General features: G+C 47.1%; 1 protein-coding gene across 2 annotated transcripts in view; it reads left to right on the forward strand.

Annotated features, from left to right (window-relative positions):
* PORCN (porcupine O-acyltransferase) overlaps nucleotides 1-20,450 on the forward strand; it is a 113,623-nt gene that overhangs the window by 56,096 nt on the left and 37,077 nt on the right. For both annotated transcript variants that reach the window (XM_061551907.1, XM_061551908.1), the window contains exon 4: nucleotides 10,582-10,625. In XM_061551907.1, the coding sequence (XP_061407891.1) occupies nucleotides 10,582-10,625 (44 nt within the window). The remainder of the gene's footprint in view (nucleotides 1-10,581; nucleotides 10,626-20,450) is intronic.

Below are 20,450 nucleotides of genomic sequence, written 5' to 3' on the forward strand. Positions count from 1 at the left end.
CGATGCGTCTGGTCTGACACACGTGAAACGGATCCGTGAGGGCCAGGCCGCTTGATAGCGGTTAACCCTTTCCGATGACGACCGTCTACGTCATGGTTACACGTACGTCATCGGAATGGAATCGGAAGAAAAACCAAAATAAAATAACTTTATCAGTACTGAGGCTCCCACAAGGCGATGCGGGAGGGCGTCTGCCACAGTTTGGCGCCAGCTACCATAGAGTGTGGTCGTGTCACTACAGTTCTCTGCGGTGAGTGCAATGTATTTTAAAACAATGGTGCTATGCCTCTCTAAATAAAATTGGCGTGAACCGTTTCTGCGATCCGAGAGTCTGCGGTGAACGGGGCCCACCCTGCAACTTGCTGACGTCTTGGTTAATAAAGAAGAGCCAGACTTTGGCAAATTGTGTACAAGCCTTCTCGTGTTGGATAGTGAGTGCTCAATTGTGCCTCAAATTGCTTTTAGACAAATTGCCTCAATGGAAATTTCTCAGCAAATTACAGGCATATACTCAATATTATTTGGTGATTGATAACTGCCAGTGTTCATATTGATTTTGTAATGGAAACAACGTACTTATTATTTGAAACGAATTTTTTCAAAGCTGTGGAATTAGGCATTAGATAACAAATAAAACAGAGGTGGAAGAGTGGCAGAGTGGTTAGCACACTGTGCTATGCACCCAGAGACCATTCCCATTCACGGCTAATAACAGTGGCTTGTGATTTCTGTACCAGTCCTGGGCTTTTTCCACCTCTTCACCTCCGCCAACCTGCACCGATCAGAGTGAAGTATGGACAGACAACCTCCAGGACTGATACAGCATGGGGAGGCCTTTATCCTGCAGTGGATTGGCAAAGGACTGTACAATGCCACCATTGGAACCGCCTTTTGGCGTCATCTGGTCCAACACCATGTGAGACTAGGCTCTAAGAAAAGCTGTCTCGGGTGTGGACCAATCAATTTCAAGGACAGTGCATACATTATCAGAGTTGTGTTTTTTATTTGCATTCCAAATGGCAGGTATTGTGGGCAATGCAAACATGACTCCTTGTAAAAAAGGTGTCAGTTTTGTTGCCAGATAAAAGGGTAAAAAAATAATTATCAGACTGTACAATGCTTTCATATTATTTCGTAAATATATATTTCCATGTTCAGCAGCCTTTGCATGTGCTGCACTTGGTTAATTTCCAATCAGTGACACAGTCATACATTTAAGTAGGTTTTATATTTGAACAGAACGTTCATTGTCTTGAACGCAAATAATTTATCTCATTTAATCGTAATTTCAACTTGCAATATGCAACACAGTATTCGCTGGCTCTTCGACAGAATGACTCTGAGGCACGAGGAACCACAGACAGGCTGGAAGCCAGCCATGCGGTGTGCCGGTGCCAACAATTGCCCAAGCTCTGCGGCCCTCTATGTATGAAGCTGTTTTCAGCCCATTAATAGGTTTTTTACATATGGGAGGAAGCTGGAGCACGCGGAGAACACTATCAACACTATCCCATACAGAAGGAACGGACGATATTAGTCCACGTTTTGCTGCACCGCATTCTCCTGGCAAGCTGGGATATGGCACCTCGATGCTCACGGGAAAGGATTTTCACAAGATCTGTGCGATCGCCCACCCACGCTAACTTCACAGTAGTGGATTACAGGCGGGTGCCATCATCACCCGGTTTTATTCTTCCAGGCATGCACTACGCTGTTGGGATTACGCAGCCATTATCGTGAAATTGTCCTGCTCGCAGCAGAGAGCTCCCAGCCCGTCCGCCACAGTGCTTACTTCCTAATTAAGTGATACGCAAGCGGACACTATCCTGTGACCAACAAATGATTCGCACACAGCTCGTTCCGTGAAGAGATGGGGGATTCTCTTGTTTTTTAAAATCCTTTACATTAAGTTCACTTGCTTGCTTGCGCGCTTACGACCGTGCAAATCTTTCAATCGTTTTTTAACCCACTTTCCGTGATCCAATCGAGCTGACATTTTGCGCACAGACTCGTTGTGCGTGACAATTTATTTTCGTGAAAATTTTTTTCCAAAATTTTACACTTTTTAGGAATTTTTTTTTCTATTTAATTACCAATTGCTTAATGGTGGCAGGCAATCATCTGACCCATAGGTGGCAGCCATCTCAAGCCAGAGGACGAGAGGACTCTAGCTGCCACGCATATAAAGGATTTATAGTGAAAAACTTTGTTTTTACGGGTTAATTTTTTTGTCCTTTCCATTCTCGGTTGGGGTATTTGGGAACAGAGAGAGGGAGAAAGCGTCACGGATCAGTGATGGATGATGGAAAGGTAGGTGGAGGAGGAAGAGGTGGCCTGTGGTGCGATGTAAGGGAGATTCACTGTCATGGTGCACTGATCTCGCGGGATGTCCGAGGCGTTTGAGACATCTCCCTCTCTGGAGGGTGGTTTTTTTTCTGCGGTCTAGAAATTGAGCCACGCGTACTGAGCGCATGGATTCGAGCTTGCCGCTTGGGGTGGCTGAAGCAGAGGTCGCAATCGGGTACCTGATACCCGTACTCTACCCGATACCCGGGTACCCGTACCTGGCTGGGTACGAGTACCCGTTTGCGACCCTGGTACGGCCAGGTACGGGTAAGGAATCAAAACCCGTTTGCGACCTCTGGGCTGAAGGCACCCCCCCCCCCCCCCCCGTCCTCTGTGCTGGCTGACAGGCCCCCACGACGGGGCTGTCACAGATACCTCGGACTTACCCTGTGTGTACAAAACAATTACGTGAATGCATCTTCCGCAAGAATTTAAAATGTAATTTGATGCAGTGGTTATGGTTGGAGGGTGTCGTTTTAATTCGGAGGTTGATCTTTTTTATTTGTATCGTTTTCACAGCGTCGTTTCCTATTTGTTTCTCTGTTCCGTTTTGTTTGATCAGTCGGCTTAAAAATGAAACGGCAAACATAAACGATTGATAACAATAGGTTTTTCCTTTTCTGGCATAAAAATAGGTGTCATGATTGTTAAAACACCAAACAGAATCCTTATTCAAGGAATCCAGTCTGCATTAACCACACGTACTTGTGGTGAACATGCAACACAAAAACATGCCCTCATAATATATGCATTGCCTTTGAAACTTATTTTAATACGGGTAAGAAAGGTCCCATATTATAAACGATCGATGTTTACACACGCTCGATTCGCTGCGTGCGTCCGAGAGCACATGGTGCGACTCGGTGCATCAGGACACACTTCCTGTGACGTGCCTTACAAGATGGCTGATGTTTAATGCATCCTTCGGCCCTAATGAATTGGTTCATTTCCAATTTCGGATACGGGAGTGCAGTGCTTTGTATCAATGGCGTCCGGGGAGTACAGTTCCTTGAATTACTTATCGTTGTTGCTATGGCCTTCGGAATTTATACGTGTTGGAGCAGGGAGGTCAGAGATGAATACAATTTTAAGAGTATGCATGACGGGGGAGTTGAATCTGATCTCGAGCTGGTCCACGTGCAAGTAAGACGGTAAAACGTGGGTAGCGGGAAATACAATCACGAGAGAGAGACTGTGAGACCAAAAAAAACCAAAACTTTAAAAATTATTCCTTTTCGCAAGAAACATTTTCCCCCATTGGGCAAAACCATATGTCAGCCCGAGAGTTCGCGCACACAGGGACTAATTTCCCACGAGGCTTTAACAAACTGCATTTTCATGGCTGCTCTAATGTTTATTGATGAAAAATACAATTAGTTACAAACCATCTGCTCTGCGGTTTTGCGAAGGTGTGGGGTGGTGTTGAGCGGGGAGTATGCGAGTGCAGTGGGGTACAAGGTTCCTAGGGGAGAGTAGCTCAGTCTTAACTGGTGTGAGAATGGCAGGCGTTGGGGGGGGGGGGGTTACTTAGCTGGGGGACACATTTGGCAAACAACCAATGCTTACGATTGTTGGGCGTCTCGCGTGTTAGCCTTGCGTATTGTCCTGTGGGCCGTGGGTCCTGGCCTCGTCTCGTTGAACAAAAATGGGACCGGGCGAGGCGTCGAGGAAGCAGACGGTGAATGAAGCGTTGGAGCGTAGCCAGGGTGTCGGGGGGTGCGTGGTTCTTCTTTCAATAGGATGTGCTGCCATCCGCCCGGTGACCGCTTAGCAACACGGCAACAGAGCTCGGAGCGACCCTACGATGTTCCGGCATCCATCACCATTATGCCTGGCTGTGGTCAACATGTGCACACACTTACACATGTGGGGGGGGGGGGGGGATCAGCCATCGTGGGGATATCTCGAACGTTGTATTTCAGTGCCAAATGAAGGTTTAAGTGGAGTCTGGAGCAGTGGCTCTATCGCAGGTTTGCGCTGGGGCGATCGCTCTGCCAGATCGTGTCAAAGCCCCCCAATCTCTTGACAGTGGCTGCAAGGTGACGCCGTCTGTTACAACGACCTTCATTCCTCTTAAGCCAATGAATCCGCTTGTCCAGAGACTGTGAAACGCATCCGTTTCATCTTTTCGCCGATGCATCCACAAGTGCCGGTTAACGGAGCACAACTCACAGAGTTGTTCAGTAAGCGTGGGAGAATAAGGGATGAACTAACATTTCCGTTAAGTGTTTCGTGATGTTGTGTGTACTGGTTATCAATCAATTAACTATAAAAAAAATGTTTTCATGAAATCTGAAATATTTTACATTTTCTTATTGAACCGCAATCCCCCCGTGTCTTATTTTCCAGTGCTTCAAAGGAATCGGTTGAGGTTTGAAAGGTGACTTTGACAATTCACTTAATCAGTTGCGCTTACAGTTCACTTTGGGTTTTTTTTTTTTTACGATAGCCATGCTCAATTATTAGGAGCTCGGAGACGCTACAGGTGTGATAAATGATTCCCGTGTGAACCTGGCGGTCTTGATAGCTGAGCGAAGCAGCGGTGCATAATTGTGTCCTCACGAGTGCCGCCCGACTAAGTGACCTCATTGAAACGAGGCCAGCACCTGCTCCCTAAAGTGTATTTATTGCAGCGGAACTGGGACTCGCTCTCTCCTGCCCGCCACACGCAAAGATTAAACTCATCTGTCAAGGCAGACCGATTGCCCGATGTCATGTCCCCCTGCCAAGCCAGCGCTTTATTATTTGTATCACGAACCGCTCGCAGACCGGATGCTGTCAGAGTGCAAATTGAGAGCGACGTGGGAGCCGTGATGCCGGCGGGCGAACTAATTGCACTCGGATCCTATGCAATGAATAGAGACGCGACAGCTCAAAATTGTTGCGTCGGTGCCTTCCTATTTGATGAGTTGGAATGACACCGGGCAGTCGCGAGGTTTTTGGCACGTACCTTTCAGACACTTTAAAGGTGTGGGGTCATTGTTGGAATCATCGCAAAGTGGCCTTTTTACTTAGGCGTCTTGTCAAGCGAGACTAATTCACGTAGAAATCAGTTGTCCACCTCTCTTGATTGTGGGGAAATACTCAGACGCGCTGAGATGGCAGTGGTGCATTAAGTTTCGAGTGTGTGTAAAGCTGTTGACTTATTCCATATACATGTATATGCCGTATTTTCTAAAACTACAGATGATTTCCTTTCAAATGACACCTCCGTATGTATTATTCACATTATGAATTTTGACTGTGAGGTAGCCTAATGTTTGAAACTGCCTTATAACTAAGATATAACTAGCAGTGAGTGCACCTGCCTTGAGTTCGGAGAATCGTTATTCAGGGCTCAACCCGGAACACAGAGTAGACTTTTGTTCTTCTAAGTATTGTATTTTATTTTGTTTTATTTTTATTATTTTATTATTTCCCTTCTACGTGACTTTACCGAAATAATTCTCAGAATTGTATTTTATTATGTTTTATTTTTATTATTTTATTATTTCCCTTCTACGTGACTTTACCGAAAGAACCAAGAAGATGAATCCCTGCAGTCACGAAAGCTTTAAATCGAAATTTAGACGTTTGTTCTTATGGTAGATGCAGTGCTCTGGAACATTTCTACGTGTCCAATGCATTTCAAACAGCAGCGCTGAGCTGCATCGCACGTGGCCAAAGCAAATGGGAAATCTTCTCCCTTCCCTCGGATTCATGATGAGGGACCTAGTCGGTTCGCTGTGTACCCAAGCATAGATGGTTTGCTTTGTATGTACAGTAAAACCTTGTTATTTTGGTATTTGACCATTCGTAATTGCGGATAATTCGGCACGGCTGCGCTGTCGTCATATATACAGTATATTAGTGATTCGTCACGAGCCGATTTGCCGTACCGAATGGTCCAATTTCGGCATGCACGTGGGGAATGCCGAAATTGTGCGCGTGTGCGTGAGGCGAGCGTTAATGCAGACATGTTGCTTTGGACTTTGCCTTGTTTGTGCACTCTGTGCAAGCCAGGTCTCTCAGACATGCCGTCTCCACCTCCATCAAGAAGCAATAGAAAGGGACTGCAGTATAAATCCCTTAGTCTGTGAGACAAATCAAAAGTCTTGGATAGAATTGATGATGCGTATGGTGTGTGAGTTTTGACAACAAATTTGGAAGAAAAAAATTATTGGGGCAGGAGGCACTGGGGAGCACCATTGTACATAATTCTAAATATTGGATCATTCGGCAAGGCCAGAGCTCCATATGTGTCTAATTAAAAAGGGTTTACTGTACGTTGAACTTCTTTCGCCCCGTACGTAGCCAACCGTACTTGGTGTATCGGTGCCTTTTGCGCGCGTTAACTTCTATTTGCCAGATAAAAAGAATAATAAAAATGTGAAGATCGCGGTTGATAATTCCACACGCGTTGGATGTATTCATCGTTGATGAAGATGTCGCCGTGCAGATCACACTTGACCGTGATCGCACAAAAAACGGCGTCGATTTGTTTTTTTACGATGTGACGGAACTCATGCGGCCAGCCCTGCAAGCCTAGCTGTTTCCAGTGAAGTGCATTCGCGACGACATGTTAATTTAAACGCTGGTTCCCATAGCATAGCTTTTATTGCCCAACCCATTTCACGTCCCCAATCCCGGCAGAGCAACCTTCTGCTCGGTGAGCGCCCGAGTCATAAATCTAAGCGCTTGCCATCGCGGCGGCGGCAGCGGCGGCGTCGTCTTGAGCGGTCGTGTGACCGTCAAGAGCGTCGGACAGCCGTGTCTGTCCGCGCGCCCCATTATATATTCTTGCCCGCCATCCAAGAGAATATGACGTGTCATGTTTTTCACGACAGGTGGCTTGCGATCTTATCTCACCCCGCCGGCTGCAAGCGCTTTGTGGCTTGCAAATATATGTGTACGTTTGCCTACAAAATCGCAGTGTGGTGGCAGTAAATTGCACATTGAAGTGGCCGGATTTGACAAATATGTTTTTATTTAACTTGAAAATGCCCATGAATTTTATCTCATACATATTAACAGTATTTTTATTTTTTTTATTTTACAAAACTATTTCCAACCTTAAACAAATAAAAACCCAAATATTTACAATAAAGCAACAGTTTTACCAAACCGTCATGGGTTGGGTAAGTAAGTAGCTATATTTGCCAAAATAATTTATTTATGTTCGACAACGCTGTATCTTTGGCATAATTTAAGTTGTGTATCGCTGCGAGCTATTACGTCGTACAATACCGTTAATGTGGTCCAGTCTAAATCGTATCCAAATTATAGATGAGAAATTATACCATTGTAGCGTTGAAGGTGACCACAGAATGAATCCACCGAGAAATAAAACAATCGTGTTACATGCATTATTAAAAATAATTGTGCGTCTGTAAAATCAATGATGTATAGACGTACGGTGCTGTACAGTTTCCATCGCCCTTTTAATGGGTGCCTTGTCAAACATTATTCTAAAACCCCAGGGGATTAGCATGGTGAGAAGTTTTTGGCATACGTTTTTTTCTGATCCAGGTCAAAGGTTATTGTTCATACATCGCTCATCAATAACACAGGTCCTTTGCTTCTGCTGCTCGGATTGATCCCTTGCTCAACTCTGCAATGAAAACGACTAAAGTGCTGTGACTGACAGCCAGACAAATTTATTTTCTTGCCATGTACATCTATTGAGAGGCTTTAAAGAAATAAATAAACATATACATGTTATTGTAGCATCTATCTAGGTAGAAAAACGAGTGTCACGGAACCTTTGAAAACACTGCTTCTGGGATATATAATACATATATTTTCTCATAATAACCCAGAAAATACGAACCGGACAGGTGGCTCAGCGGTAGAGCTGTTGGCATGAGCGATGTGGGATGCTGTTGGCATGAGTGATGTGGGATGCTGTTGGCATGAGCGATGTGGGATGCTGTTGGCATGAGTGACGCTATGTAAAATGAAAGTATTATTATGACAGCGAGCGGCTCGCAATCAGAGGGCTGGGGGTTGGCTCAGCCCATCATAACGAAGGTCGATAAAATAAGTACCACATTGTGGGGAAAGTCAACAACGATTGTTCTATGGATAGCCTTAACCTCACTCTAGGAATGTGGAATTTCCACCACGAGAAGACATCTCACTTAGTCCCGTGAGCTTGGGCAGCACACAACTGAAGGACAAAAGGCAAGACCGGAAAGGAAGCCGAGGAATGAAAGAGCCATGAAGGAAAATGGCCGTAGGGGAGCGACATCAATGAATGCAGGGCGTGTGTGTGAGCGAGATGTGATCAGCGTGTAAGCCATTTGATATTATTATTATTACGATCAAAAGAGACCTTCAGACACTATTGAAGCGTGCGCAGGCACCGGTGCTGCACACATTCCGCCATGTCGCGGCAAAAGTCGATCGCGTTAACTGCTCGGCAAACCGCTCGTGCGCCGACTTCATTGCCGGCGTCAATCCCGCGTTAGAGAATCCACGTCGGAGACGCAGGCATCGGTGCCGGTGCGAGCATCACACTCGCCAAGGCTTGAGAGTGACGGGCGAGTGATTTGGTGGGTCGACTGGAGAGCGAGCGGCTGTTTTTGGGGTTACAGGAGTGCCGTCACAAACACACCACTGCAGTGCTCTTGTGTGCATCAGGCATTATGACGCGCACGTACGGCCCATTTGGTCAATCCGCTGCTGGATGAGGGTCTCCTCCAAGCCTGCTGGGGCCACGAGTGTTGTTTGACCCTGCTTCACTGCGCTGGTCGGCGTGGGGAGGTGAAGGCGGCGGGAGTGCAGAACAGTGGAATTTGCTGCACTGCTCTCTACTGACCCCAATGCCTACTGCACAGGTTTATTCGCACTTTGTGGTGACCTCATTCAAACAGCATCCAGGCTCGAACCTGCTTGCCTTGTGAGATCTGATTCAAAGAAAGCACGTTTATTAGTAAGACTCGCTGCCTTAAAAGGAAACGTAAAAAAAGGTGATTTTTTGGGGGCTTTTCCCATTTTCCTGAGCACATAAAACGCTGTGATTGTGCTGTGAGAAAGGTCCATTACCTGACACGCCACCTATTATCGATGTTTTCATTTCAAGGCAGTGCTATTGATGAACATGTTGACTTTTGATTTCTTGTGCCTGTGCACCACTGCCAATGCAGCAGAACCGCCAACGATGTTGAGATCTCACAAGGATCGGGGGGAGGTGCATTTCAGGTTACCTGGCCGCAGGCTGCATTTATAATAAAATCACAAAATACAACTGCAGACCGTGGGACCTCCGTTGGGAGTATTGCTTTATAAACAGATTGAAGGTAAGCAGGGGGGGGGGGAAACTAAGGAGATCATAGCTGTCAGCTGTGAGCGATAGTGCGTGTTCAATTGCTGTGATGGACATTTTACAGCATCGCCGACAAATGAAGGCTTGGAATGCTACACAAAGCCACCAGCATGCAGCAGCTGTCAGCTTTGCATTGCTAGTTATTTGTGTTGTGCATTCACAATCCTTACATTTTACAAGGCACACCTCGTTGAGATGCAGGAATGTATGCTTTGTGCTGAACTTATGTATGTAATTAACAAGATACCTTTATTTGTAAGCCGGTAAGAATCCATTGCGATTCAATGCCTTTTTATAGCGGTGGACTTGGGATTTTGAATTCAATCAGGATGTCTTGTATGCAAGACCTTTGCCCTCACCTATTTACTGCTAACAAGCAAACTCATCCATTAGGCATGTAACAAATCATCTCCCCCAGCGACGTAATGAAACATCTAGATTTGGGGGGGGGTGGGGGTCACAGTTCATCGTAAGAAACACTTTTCTTTTGTTCCCTTTGTACCATTTCGTTTTTTCTGCTTCTCAACGTTTCTGTCTTTGTCCGGTTTCGTCCGCTCCATTATTCCCAGTGTAGCATTCACACGTCACCTGCGTACTTTTTAAAGAAGTAATGGTCACACGCACGATTTAACCAATCGTTAAGTAACCAATCGGAGGAGCTTGTTTTTACTTCTTGATTATCCACGTCACGTGGTACCCACCACGGCAGGTGAGTATCGTTGGTGGCGATACAATCCATGCACTCTTATCGCGCCTGTGAAAAATGAGATGGCGGCGATCTGAGCTGCGCGCCGAACAAGCGGAATGGGTGGAATCGGTTTCGCCCGCCGGGAGCTCATGGTGGCTCTTCTATTGAAAGCGCTTACGGGGAAAACTGTCAACATTACTGGCTGCTTTAGGTGTTTTCTTTCTCCTCTCCTTCTTTGCAGAGAGATGCACATGGTGGATGCGGTGAACTGGCACAAGATGAGAGGTGAGCAGGGCCAGGGGGTGTGTGTGTGTGTGCGTGAGAGACACTGATGTGCTTTGTTACCATTAGCCGGCTGCCGAGAGCTTCCCACTTGCCCCTGCCGCCTGTAGACTGAACGGGTCCTTTTGGGGAGATTCATTTGTTTTACAGTGAGATTCGTTATTGATTTTATTGGCGGCCCCTTTTGACTCCACGTGATGGCACATTCAAACTCATTATGTCTTTTCGAAGGTAAACACATACCAGGTATACGTGGAGGGAAAAAAACACTCCGCAAATTCGTCTATAATACTGTCTTATAAGGAAAAGTCTATAATAACTAATAATATATAATAGGTGACGTTTTGGAAATTGGTGCATCTTCATAGCACGTAAATTTAATTGTTTCTATACGTATATGCGGCACATTGTTACAATTTACGGGACATGTGTTGACTGCTAACAGGCAACGTTGGTACAGAGGTTTGTACGCTGCCATATGAAGCTGGTAACCCCAGTTCAATTCCCGGACACGGCTAACATCAGTGGCGAGTGATATTTGAAACCGGTCGTTTTCTCACAAACCTACACTTATCAGCACGGCGAAACGTGGCCAAAAAATCTAACCGTGACCAACAGTTCGGTGAGGCCTTCATCTAGCGGCGCATCGGTAAAGGGCTGTAAACGCGTTTTACGGTTAATCTTTAAGTTGACTGTCAAGAAAGCTAAGTGAGATGGGCAGGACTCGCTGCTGTTTGAAGGTTCGGTGGCCAGTGGATCAGAATTTCGAGAGAGGTTCCGCCAACGGACAGGGAACGACGCCTGAGCGGATCACCACCGTGGAGAGTTTTGTCCCGAAGAGCAAAAGATGGAGTGTGGCGGTACAGAAACGTAGTGGGATAACAACGGCGTAGGGAGGCCTTCGTGCAGCAGTGGATAGAACATGTCTGATAATCAATTTGGTGTTTCGATTTAAAGCTTTCGTGACTGCAGGGATTCATCTTCTTGGTTCTTTCGGTAAAGTCACGTAGAATGGAAATAATAAAAATAAAACATAATACAATAATTCTCACGACGTTTCGGCCACAACGCAAGTAGCCGTCCTCAGGTAGAGAACAGGTCTGTCAAGGAGACAGAGTGAGAATTATTTTATTATGTTTTATTTTATTTATTATTCCATTCTACGTGACTTTACCGAAAGAACCAAGAAGACAATTTGGTGTTATTTGGAATTTGACCTACAGCAGTTGTTCACGACGTCCTACTCCCGTAATCGGTGACGTCGTAGGTCCTTCTGACCTTTACCGCAGACGGCGGTTACGGAAATCAAACCGCCGTATGTGTAAACCTACCCCGTGGCCAAATCGCCGACCACTCGGCCGTTTGACTGCCACATCCCTGTGCAACCGGGGGATCTGGAATGTTCTCAAATGACGTGGTCGCTCTCAATGGCTGTGGAAATCTGCAGGGGTATTTTTTTTTTCAAGGACTTCTCTATGAAATACTCAAAGCATCCTGGCCAAACAGCCCCACTGAGATCGAGGGCTATTTTTCAGGACTGCTGCATATTCCCTCCTTAACCTTTCCCGCCTGTTCTCCTAAACTGTCACCGTAAGTACACCACCAACTTTTATCTCGACCACTATCATCTTACGTACAATTGTACAATTGCTGTAAAGCACCTTGGCATAAGACGCTGTATGTACGCATGGATGTTGAACTGTTATGTATAAGATAAGTTATCTGTATATAAACGTGTCTCTCGCCCTTGAAGACGAAACATGGCCTGTGCAGTCCTCTGCGCCGTGTGCAACTGTATTACAGCACTCCATTCCAAAAGTAGCTCCAGTGACACATTATTCGAGAACAGGTATGCAAGAAAAACATTGAAGTAGAATTTATGACATGAAGTGAGGCTAATTTTATTTAAATTGCAAATTAGACTTAATTGTGGATTGCTGCAATTAGAATGTATCAAATAGATTTGCTTTACTTTCGTGCTCCTGTTGGGCTATTGCGGTGGTGCATTTTAAATGGAGTGTGCAAACTCGCGTGGCATGTGCTATTATGAATTGGTGTAATTACGATTCCCTCTGTAGTTCAACTAAACTGTTGTTTCATAAGAGATCTGTTCTGATTACAACGGCCGTTAGCACCAAAAAGCACACAATGATATTCACATGAATAATTTACCTGCACATTAAAGAGGTGCAGAGCATCAATCAATATACAACTGACAGCCCAATAACTCAGACAGCCACAATTTGGGGGTGGGGGGACAGCAAAATAAACGAGGCCTGAATCTTCCGACTCTGCGGCGAAGTGCGGCAAATTACAGCCAAGTTTTATACCACCACACCTCCTGACCCACCTCCTCCCCCCATCCCCCGTGCCACGCAGCTGCACTTTTCGCCACCTCGATCTCCTGAACTTTGCTCCCTCGGACGGAAGCGTGGCTCACTCCTCCCTAATCACGCGGATAAGCTGCTCGTTACGTTTCAGCCGGCGGGTGCGGTGGAGGGAGATGTGGAGGGGTCCGCTCGGGGAGCCGCTCCGATCAAGCCATCAGAATGAGAAACGGGTTTCATAAAGGAGCCCCGTTGCATGAGGGTCGTGGGACGGCGTGAAGGCGGCTCGTCGCCAGGATTGCGCCCCCCCCCCGCCTCTCTAAAGGAGCTGCGGGCGATGCTGCTGCTGCTGCTGCTGCTCCGGCAGCAGTGGCGGCGGCAGCGTAATTACGACCCTCCGCGCACGAGCCGCGCGTTTGGAAGGATTCATTTAATAACGCCGCGGGCGCGTCAAACGTTACCGACCGACGGCTGTCGCGGCGCGCCGTTGTTTTATTCGCCCGTCATGTACAAACGTGCTTTTGATGACTCTGGAGCGGACAGCGTTTTTTTCCTTCACTATTTATTGTTAATTGTTATTCTCCCCCCTCCACGCTCCGATGCAAGCTTACCTTAAATTGCGTGCGGCTGCGATGCCGGAGCTCAGAACTGGAGGTCATGTGAGCTGTGGGGGGAGGTCACGCCGAACGGCTCGTGCCGAGCACGGGCCAGAGTAATTCGGCGGGAATCGCATGGAAAAAAAACATTCATCATTCAATTAGCGCCTTCTCTCCCATCTGGCATGGGACCTCTTGAATTCCTGGCTTGGCCCACATAGCCGCTGGCATAATTTAAATTTGCACAACATTAATATTAAACCCTCTTTCGACAACTTTTTCATTACACGCCCAGCAGTGGCGAAGTTTATGAGAAATTATCAAACATTGCGCCGTCCACCGAGAATACTCCAGAAGAAACGGGTTTTGATTAAACATGTGGCTTCATCGGTCTAACTAACATGCTGCTCTCCCTTCAGACGAGTAAAGTGTGCGGCTCAGAGTGAGCAAACTTCCAAGTGGAGTTCCAATCGGGACACCGCAGAGCTCAGTGCCGTATATATTATTTTACTATTCCCCCCCACCCACTCTTACGCTGATGGTGCTATCGGTGTCACGTCACGAGGTGAAGCATGCATTGGGATCTCTCGCAGAGCAGGGCAACCACAACTCTCTTTGTGTTAGAGAAGGGGCCCACTGAAACAGATTTCACAGAGCTACGTCTGAGGTTTGTTTCAAGTGACCTCTGGTCCACGCAGAAGAGGGTAGCACCTCGCCACCCAAGAGTAATGCCCGTCGCATGAGCGTCAAGGTGATATTGAAATTCTGAGAGTAGGCATTTAGTAATTGATTTCAGAAACAAATTTAATTTGATGGGGTTCTTTTTGTCACGATTCCTGAAAACCCAATATAATCACAGGCAGCTACCTGGTTTCGAACCCAGGATCTCACCTGTGCCAGCTCAGTCCTTCAGAACCACCTGAGCGATCTCATGCCAGAGGTCGCAAACGGGTTTTGATTCCTTACCCGTACCCGTACCCGGCCGCACCAGGGTCGCAAATGGGTACCCGTACCCGTACCCAGTCGGGTACGGGTAGCCGTTCCCTACCCGTACCCTACCCGAAATGAGTGACAAACGGCTACTCACCAGTGACTCACGGCCTACCCGTACCCGTACCCGGCCGCACCAGGGTCGCAAACGGCTACCCGTACCCGTACCCGGCCGGGTACGGGTAGCCGGGTATCGGGTAGGGTACGGGTATCGGGTACCCGGTTGCGACCTCTGTCTCATGCTCAGCGCCAGTGCGTGTCTTAGTCTGCTCGCATGCAAAGGCTGAGCCCCGCAGCCCTGAGCGATGGCACAGTGGTCTGCACAGGGCGCTTATTAAAATGAGCCGCTGGGGCCGCGACCTTGATTTATTACGGTGATATAAATAAGCAGAGACGTGCGAGACAGGCGAGAAGCAAAGGCATCTGTGCCCAACAGTTGTGGAACAGCAGCCAGGAAGAGGTCTCGCTGTGAGACTCCAAACTTTACAGAGAATGAGAATAAAGAACCCGCAAACTCGTATGGATTTTGTGAACTCATTTGCCTACTTTTTGGCTCCCCTGCCCCCAGACTATGCTGGCTGGGCATTAGCATTGTATCCATACGAAGAATAATGATAATGTCTGAAATAAATGAAAAAATAGAAATCGTGGTGCATTCCAGATTAAATTTCTCTTTGAATAAATAAGCAGGAAAACCATGGATTGTGTGTTGCGTCCCAACGTGCAGTTTTGTCCTCGCAAGTTTTACGATGGTCATTGTCAGAAACGTTACCCACAGATTGCTCGATTGGGGTACGGTACACATAGCAATCATCTTCGCCCGCATTGAACAAAACTTTGCAGGACCCTCCTGAAAAGAGTCACGAGACTCGGTGAGGCTTCTGGGTAAACAAGTGTCGAAGTAGTAATAATCATCATCATGACAGTCATCGTTCAGGTTGGCCCCTGCATCCCCAAACTATCTGTAGGCCACGATGAGATTATGTGGTTCAGACAGCGGCTCTGCCTGGGAGGGCACACCTTTGCCGGCAGGGCCAGAACAGCGGTTTGTGTTCTTTTAGCGCTGGTTTGTGTTTCTAAAGTTTAACGCAACCCTTTCAACAGGGTAAACGTCTGACAGCAACAGAGCTTTGTTTTTAAAGTTTGGTTCATATTGGATCATCTTCATGAGAGTTATCATGACCCCCCCCCCCTTATGGATGGATGGACGTCTTTGACTACTGGACATCTGTGAAATAGAGCTTTAGAGATCATCGGATTCTTCCAGTATGAATAAATATTCTGATTCACGCTTTGAACAGTCGTTATAAAGCATTACAAAAGCTAGAAAGAAAACTTGTTCCTAAGGTGGACAGTAAGTGAAATACATTTATATATAATAATAAAAAAACAGATCGAATTTTGTGCAGAAGGTGAAGGGGGCCCAAAAAAAAACATCTGTCCCAAAAATGCCAAAATTGGCAAAATCACACCAGTGGTGTGGGCTTGCCTTGGACGTGCCTATTAATAAAAAGTAACCCATAAAAACAAAGTTTTTCACTATAAATCCTTTATATGCGTGGCGGCTAGAGTCCTATCGTCCTCTGGCTTGAGATGGCTGCCACCTATGGGTCAGATGATTGCATGCAACCATTAAGCAATTGGTAATGAAATATAATATTTTTGTCCTAAAAAGTGTAAAATTTTGGAAAAAAATTTTCACGAAAAGTAATTGTCACGCACAACGAGTCTGTGTGGAAAATGTCAGCTCGATTGGATCACGGGAAGTGGGTTAAAAAACGACCGAAAGATTTGCACGGTCGTAAGCAAGCAAGCACGCAAGCACGCAAGCAAGCAAGCAAGCGAACTTAATATAAAGGATTTTAAAAAAAGGAAACAATGACCTGTCCTCGCTCACACGCACAGCTGAAAGGAGTGCGTAGGCTCCAAACAAAACTTACGCGCTTGGCCAAGACTCTGATTAAGCCCCGCTTTAATTACCCCATGGCGATGCCATCCAGCATGCTGAGCTTCCTAAACCAGGCCCCGTGCAGGGCGCGCGCCTGATCACTTGAACGCCACGCGGAGAGGATGGAGAACTCATTATTATCCCATATGAAATTTGGACACGCTTCTCGTGAGCTGCAGTCATAATTTGGTTAATGATTTACTGCCAATTAGCGAATTGGGCACATCTGAGTGCATTACTCGTTTTTGATGTTGATAAAAAAAAATGTGCTGGCTTTGTAGGTACAAGAAGGCCCTTGCTGTTTGATATAATTCCAGCTCAGTTGTGCGGCGGTCTTTCATTATGTCCCTTTAAAGCATTACACCCGTAAAAATGTGCATTACATTGGCTTTGATAATGGCAAGAATAATGCGTTGGTATAATGAGAATGTCCACACGTTTATCACGGAAAAGCCTACTGTATGCATATTCAAAGATGTACACTTAATATTAAATTGTCTGCTCAGTTTCCAAGCAAGTGAGATGCATAAATAAAAATGAGGCATTCATACCATTCCAATGTTACACTGAAGGAGGGAATTGCACCATGTTTATGTTTTACTCACTACATGTCCATTAGTATTGGCCGTTTGCATTGAGATGAGGCGTCATGGATGGATACTACTGGTTTTGCGGAGAGAACACGCATTAAATTACTGCGTTTTGCAAGCTATAAGTGAGAAAAGGGCCATATGACTGCATACAAACACAGACCCTGTGCGATTTCATGAACACCTTATTGTGAACTAAACTTTAAACAAAAATTCCAGGTAAGGCCCACTGAGCTATGTAGCTCTTTTTCAGAAGCGACCTGGCCACAAATGATAGCTCAACGAAGTGGCTTATCAAGTCGAAATTTACAGCAGCCAAATACTCTAAACGCCTGTTTATAAATGCGTAGGGAAAAACCGGAGAACCCAGAGAAATATCCACGCGACCACAGGGAGAACACGCAAACTCCAAATATACAGGTGCCAGGGTCAGGATCGAACCTGTGAACTGCATACCAAGCGAGGTAGTTAACACCTCGCCGCCATGGCGCGCCCCAACCTACATGAATTACGTAGGATGTAGGTTGCCAATAAAAATGGCCATAACACAAGGATGTACATCTGGTCAGAGATCCCATGCTCGGGCAGGGAGGTGATGGACAGATCACTGTAGGCAAATGCACAGGGATGCAGATTGACAATGCAGCGGGACTGGCGGAGAACAGAAATGGGTGCGGTGCAACAGAGGTGCCACACACCGCCAACCCTCTGGAAAGAGGAGGACGGCACTCAGCGATGTTTTACAAGTTCAAATGTTAAGACTACCACATCACGTGATGAGACACACGGCCTCAGTTGACGTATTATCGGTTGTGCCTGACGTTGAATGCAACTCGAGTTGGCAGAGACACTGACAGAATCAGCACCCACCCATACAGTCGATACCCACAGTCAGCGCAGACACTCAGTCGGTACTCTCTTACAGGCAGTACAAAGCACCTGCAGTACAATTGTAGTCAGACTCCCACTCACATTGAACGCAGTCAATCCTCCAGGCAGTTACAGACACAGCTGAACGTCATACAGCCAGGACAAATACCCAGGAGACAGCACAGACAACCATATCGTCAGTACAGACACCCACAGCGAACGATACGTCCGATTCGCGAAATATACATGCGCGTCAGAAATTATGTTTTTATTATTACCCAGAGGCTGCCCGCGATTGCGCTGGAAAGACCAGGTGGTGCTCTTGGCCGTGGAAAGACTGGCGATCCGGGAGGCACAGTTGATGCCGCTGGCGGAGGAGGACAGGGCGGAATGGAAGGCCTTGGTGGAGTTCGCTTCTCACCGCGACCTGATTCAGTTCGGGAAAAGCGGGCCGAGATTGGTTGATTGATATTATCATTATTTTAATGCGATAGTCGGTACATTCAAAGTCAGCACAAGCATATATTCAGTCGTTAGACTCACAGTCAGTGCCGACGACCGTATCGTGATTACAAACGCTCATGGTCAGCACAAGCAAACACCGGCAGATAATAGCCGATGTCACTTGCACCTTGACAAGCACGAATCCTTCCCCGAACCTCGTGCGCGTGACATTAATAGTAATGCTGCCATTTATTTGACTATAAACTACATGGCAATCTATCCAAACTCTTGATTGTCTATGCCGGGCGACACCATTGTAATTAACGGCTGCTTCTTCTCACACTTAACTTGCGTTTCGTATGTAGCGACGTTCACGCGCGTGCGGACCGCGCATTTACGCCAAGCTGTCGTTCCATCATTTAATTAAGCGTTGTGTTCAGCTCATGAATTTTGAGCACGCGTCCTAATTACACCGGTGAGAGAGATGTTATTTGTAAGCAAAGGGTATGTTTGGTTAAACCACGATATCCTTTTTAATTTGCACGGCATGTTTCAAGCACCCCTTGTTAATGAACTCATTGGGTATTAAGGACCCCCGCTGCATTACAGAGCACTGCGTTGAAATAGTATAACAAAGAGTGGCAGCCTTCTGCCCCCGCTAAATATCTCACTTCTCGAAGCTTCTCGGCTTTCCTTATGTCGTCAACTCTTGATTATCTGGGGCATTGTGGGGAAGCGGTGGCCACGTAAAGCAAACCCACGGATAACGTGAAGCACATGCAAATTTTTCCATGAAACATTATTTTTTTTACTTAACATAGAACGGAGTTGAAGGCATAGAGTGTGTCATCAGTTTTTGTTTAGGTAATCGGTTTACTTTGCCGACGACGTGCAGTCACATTAGCGCTTAGCACGGAGTTACCCAAACTCCAGTCCTCCTCGCCGACCTCCACCACGCTGCGTCTCTCCACGTGTATCAATCGACTCGTTCCACGCTGCACTCGCCCGACGAGCGTTAAACTCGTCCCACGTGACGCAGCAATCAACGCTGTGTCACGCGGGACACGCATGCACACATGCATGCGCACACGCGCACACGCGCACATGTGCACACGCCCTCGCGTGGAACACGTGTACGCACGGCGTTAATTCATATTGAATCGGCTCTATTAACGCAAGACGGCATTAATTGCTGAGCACGGCGCATGGGTCGTGTTTATTAAGCATCAGGCGCGTGCAGCAGCGTGGCACGAGGTAACTTGTATTTGAATGGGAGGAGTAAATGGGTAAGACGTAGCGTGGTGGTGGCGGTGGCGGTGGTGGTGGCGGTGGTGGTGGTGGTGGCGGCGGTGGTGGTGGTGGCGGCGGTGGCGGCGGCGGCGGCGGTGGTGGCGGCGGCGGTGGTGGTGGTGGTGGCGGCGGCGGTGGCGGCGGCGGCGGCGGTGGTGGTGGTGGTGGCGGTGGTGGCGGCGGTGGTGGCGGTGGTGGTGGTGGTGGTGGTGGCGGCGGCGGCGGTGGTGGCGGCGGCGGTGGTGGTGGTGGTGGCGGCGGCGGTGGTGGTGGTGGTGGTGGTGGCGGCGGTGGCGGCGGTGGTGGTGGTGGTGGTGGCGGGGGAGTTGCGAGAACTGGAGTTTGGGAAACCCTGGCTTCGTTGCGGTAACGAGATGTCAACTCCCTCGCCTGGTATGCAGGAGGTTGTGGATTTGATCCCAACCCCGACGCCTGCTGTGTATTTGGAGTTTGCATGTTCTCTCTTTCTGTAGTCACGTGGATTTTTCTGTCCGCGTCACCTGATTTTTCCCTTCACATTTAGAATCATGCGTTTAGAGTATTTGGCTGCTATGCATTACCACGTGATGAGCCACTTCGTTCAGCGATCATTTGTGGCCAGGTCGCTTCTGAAAAAGAGCTACATAGCTCAGTGAGCCTTACCTGGTAAAATAAAAATGCTTTATATTCTTGGTTCTTTCGGTAAAGTCACGTTAGAAGGGAAATAATACTATTTTATTATTTCCCTTCTACGTGACTTTACCGAAAGAACCAAGAATATGAATCTCTGCAGT

Source organism: Lethenteron reissneri, chromosome 15 (genome assembly GCF_015708825.2).
Source record: "Lethenteron reissneri isolate LAM-NWPU_2019-01 chromosome 15, ASM1570882v1, whole genome shotgun sequence".
Lineage (NCBI taxonomy): Eukaryota > Metazoa > Chordata > Hyperoartia > Petromyzontiformes > Petromyzontidae > Lethenteron > Lethenteron reissneri.